This window comes from Lacerta agilis, chromosome 14 (assembly GCF_009819535.1).
Source record: "Lacerta agilis isolate rLacAgi1 chromosome 14, rLacAgi1.pri, whole genome shotgun sequence".
Taxonomy (NCBI): domain Eukaryota; kingdom Metazoa; phylum Chordata; class Lepidosauria; order Squamata; family Lacertidae; genus Lacerta; species Lacerta agilis.
This window is the reverse complement of record NC_046325.1, coordinates 39,132,627-39,136,040: the sequence shown is the minus strand read 5'-3', so window position 1 is coordinate 39,136,040 and position 3,414 is coordinate 39,132,627. Positions and strand designations below refer to the sequence as shown.

The 3,414-nt window shown below is 46.5% G+C and overlaps 1 protein-coding gene across 1 annotated transcript; it reads right to left on the bottom strand.

Annotated features, from left to right (window-relative positions):
- Positions 1–254: 254 nt before the first annotated feature.
- On the bottom strand, positions 255–1,970 carry LOC117058637 (RAD52 motif-containing protein 1-like). The gene is made up of 2 exons (XM_033169936.1): positions 1,860–1,970; positions 255–453 (listed from the first exon to the last, which is right to left on the bottom strand). Exons 1-2 carry the CDS (start codon positions 1,941–1,943, stop codon positions 256–258), a joined length of 282 nt encoding a protein of 93 aa, XP_033025827.1. The 5' UTR covers positions 1,944–1,970; the 3' UTR covers position 255.
- Between the last annotated feature and the right edge of the window lie 1,444 nt (positions 1,971–3,414).

Below are 3,414 nucleotides of genomic sequence, written 5' to 3'. Positions count from 1 at the left end.
AAAAGGGGGCAGCTGTGAGAGTCCCCACTTTAATTGGGATTGGGGCACAGGGCCAGAGTGTTATGTGGCAGCTGGAGAAGATTTGTGGCTGCTTTTGGTAAAATAAAAAGATGTCAGAAATTCCAGTCATGGTACCTTCTACATCCTGCTTCTAACCCTAGGGGGAAACTACCTCGTTGTATTAGAATTTACTCATAAGCGCATACTGACTATTCTGTATGGAATACACCTGTAACATAGACACAGTCTTAAGATTCAGCATTGGAAAGATACCTTCAAAGGGGATTTCTGAAACAGGGGCCGCTGGTTACAAGCACATTGTGCCTTGCTGGCATCTCTCGCAGAGTAGAACTTCACAAGGGCATAATAGCCAGGCCCAGCGACTGGAGCATTTTGGTGAACCCTCACGGAATAGAGCGGCCCAAATGCAGAGAAGGTTAAATATAGAGCATGCTGGAAGGGAAGGGGGAAAAATTTCCATTGGGAAAAGCAAAGCTAGAACTACTACCATAGCCAACTGCATGAGGCCTCCATAGCCTAAGATTCTGGGTGCTATGGCAGAGTAAAAGGTAGATCCATGGGGCACAACCTACCAGAACATCTCCATTAAAAATAATAGGGGCTGTGCCCATATAACACGCTACAATCCTTTGTCTCGGTTCAGTCCTCAGGTGATAGCATTCAACCTCTTGATATTTTGTCCCATTCAAGATGCTGCTTTTGACCTTTATAGTATTTCACAGCTTGGGACGGGGCACCCTAAAGACCACTTTGTCCCCTATCAACTTGCCCAGGCACTAAGATTTTCCACAGCAACTCCTCTCAGAGCTCCGACAGCTGAGATTGCAACTTTATTGTGAAACTGCTTCCTTAAGGCACCCCCTTTCTATCAAGTATCAGGCTAATCCATTTTTTATTCCTTGGGGCATTTTTAATGCTTTGTACCGAGAAACAGCATTGTGCCGAGAACATTTCTTTGTACCGAGAAACAGAAAATAGGGCGACCTATTTTCAAACCGGTTGTTTTCACTTTACTGTTTTAATTGCTTATTTCAGTTGTGTGTTGTGTTAATGGTTCATTAACTGGCTTATTGCGCATTTTATCGTTGTTTTGATTCCTAAACTGCATCGTATACCGCCCTGGGATAAATATCTATAAAAGCCTAGAATACGCAAGTGTTTCTGATCTGTTTTGCAAAGCCAGGAAGTGGTCGTTACTCCAAAGCGCGAAGACCAATTCAAAAGCTGCTTCCAATCAGGGACAAGGAATAAGAGGTCCTCCTGATCTTATTGGACTACAACTTCCGCCAGCCGCAGCCAGCACAGCCGGTAGTCAGGGATGATGGGAGTTGTAGTCCAACAACACTGTGCCAACAACACTTCCCAGCCCCGCTCGAAGAGTTCCGGGCCAGGCTGAGGCTAGCCAGTCCCGCGTCTGCCGCCCATCCCGACGTTCGTCCGTACACGGATCCAGCGGAGTCGGGACAGGAGCGACAGCTGCTCCCCTGAGCCCTTTCAAATATAGTTCCGCTTCCAAACGATTCAAATAAATTTGCGCGCCAGGTCCCCGGCAGCATAAACGCTATTTTTTCATTTCATCTCATTTCATTTTTTTTTAAAGTTCTTAGCCTCGGGCAAGCAAACGGGCTAGTGGACACAATGCGTCCCGACGCGGGTTCGCGAGCAGCCCTGAACGTCTGAACCCTCATGCATACCGGGCGCCGAAGGTTCCCCACCAGAATACCTGAATAACCCACCCAAACCAGGCCAAATACAAGGAAATAGAAAACTATTTCTGCCTTGCAGGGGGTTGGACTAGATGACCCTCAGGGGTCCCCTCTAAAATTCTGCGATCTTGCCTCTGACGCGTCTGTCTCCAATCCCAAAACGAGCAGGGTCCGTCCATTTCCATCCGGGACTCGGAACTCCACTATTTCTGCCATGGGTGAGCTGCAAGAGCATGAAGCGGATTTGCAGCCAAGAAAAAGAAAAGAAAAGCCCTTCTCCCTCCTGGGGGCGTCCCCCTCGTCCACGTGCTTGCAGGCGGAAGGCTCCGGTGACTTCCCGGGATCCCCTCCGCCCTCGCCTCCTGCGTCGATGTTCAACGCCAAACCTCAACTCTGGAGCACAAAAAGCCCCCAGTAAATAAAGCTTGCAGGACAATTCCTTACTGAGAGGTGAATATGCTGTTGAACTATATACTGTATTCCCGTTGCATGGAAATGGACAACAGGACGGCGAAACTGGAAAACCATAGCTTTAACTATACGGACCTTTGTCGGCAAGGTGATGTCTTTGCTTTTTAAGATGCTGTCTAGGTTTGTCATTGCTTTTCTCCCAAGAAGCAGGCGTCTTCTAATTTCGTGACTGCTGTCACCATCTGCAGTGATCATGGAACCCAAGAAAGTGAAATCTCTCACTGCCTCCATTTCTTCCCCTTCTATTTGCCAGGAGGGGATGGGACCAGTGGCCATGATCTTAGTTTTTTTTATGTTGAGCTTCAGACCATATTTTGCGCTCTCCTCTTTAACCCTCATTAAAAGGTTCTTTAATTCCTCTAATAAACAACTACCTGACTTTTAAAATACCTCTGAAGCCAGCCCTGTTTAGGGAAACTTTTAATGTTTGATCTTTTATTGCTATTATTATTATTATTCTGTTGGAAGCTGCCCAGAGTAGTTGGGGAAACCCAGCCAGATGGGCGGGGTATAAATATATTATTATTATTATATTATTAGTATTATTAGTGTTATGTATTGAAGTTCTCACCCTTGGCCACTAGGGGTGTTGTGTATATAGTTTCACTCTGCCCACCGTAACTGCAGTTCTCACTCAGCAAATGAAGGATTGAGAGTGCCGTTCACGGATTGGGTAGCTAGAGAAAGTTGTTACTGTTGCGTGTTACCGAGTACTATATAAGCAGGCTGGCTCAGCCCTTCAGTTCAGTTCTGTTCCAGCCTGAGAATAAAGAGAGCTGCTTGGAGAATCACTGTGTCGTCTACTATCTCCACCCACTAATTAATAATTAGTATTATTATGAAGGCTCTACCAGACTTGCACTTGTACCATGCTTAGAAAGCAGGGGCCCCAGAAGTTTTGCCCTTGTCTGCTGCTTTCCCCCATGGAAAACCTGTTCTTTAGCACTAAATCAGAAGAAATGTCAATCCGGAGGAAACCCAGCTGATGCCTGGTCCGATTTAGCGCTAAAGAACAGGTTTTCTTCAGGAGAAAGCGGCAGGGCAAATGGAAGTTTGTATGAGCCTAGAATCATCACTGATCAGGGCTAGATTGGCATCCATCCATCCATCTCGGGAGACAACAGAGGAGTGCTGCTTTGGGGGTGAAGTCAAACTGTTGGAAGTTTACAGGAGGAGAGACCAGAGCAGGAGAGACATGTTTTGTTGCATCTGAACG

Excerpts from the sequence above, each read along its gene's own strand:
- LOC117058637 (XM_033169936.1), bottom strand. The coding sequence starts at position 1,943 with ATGGCAGAAATAGTGGAGTTCCGAGTCCCGGATGGAAATGGACGGACC. Across the intron at positions 454-1,859 it reads TGGAGACAGACGCGTCAGAG|CATGCTCTATATTTAACCTT; the intron begins GCAAGATCGCAG and ends CTTCCCTTCCAG.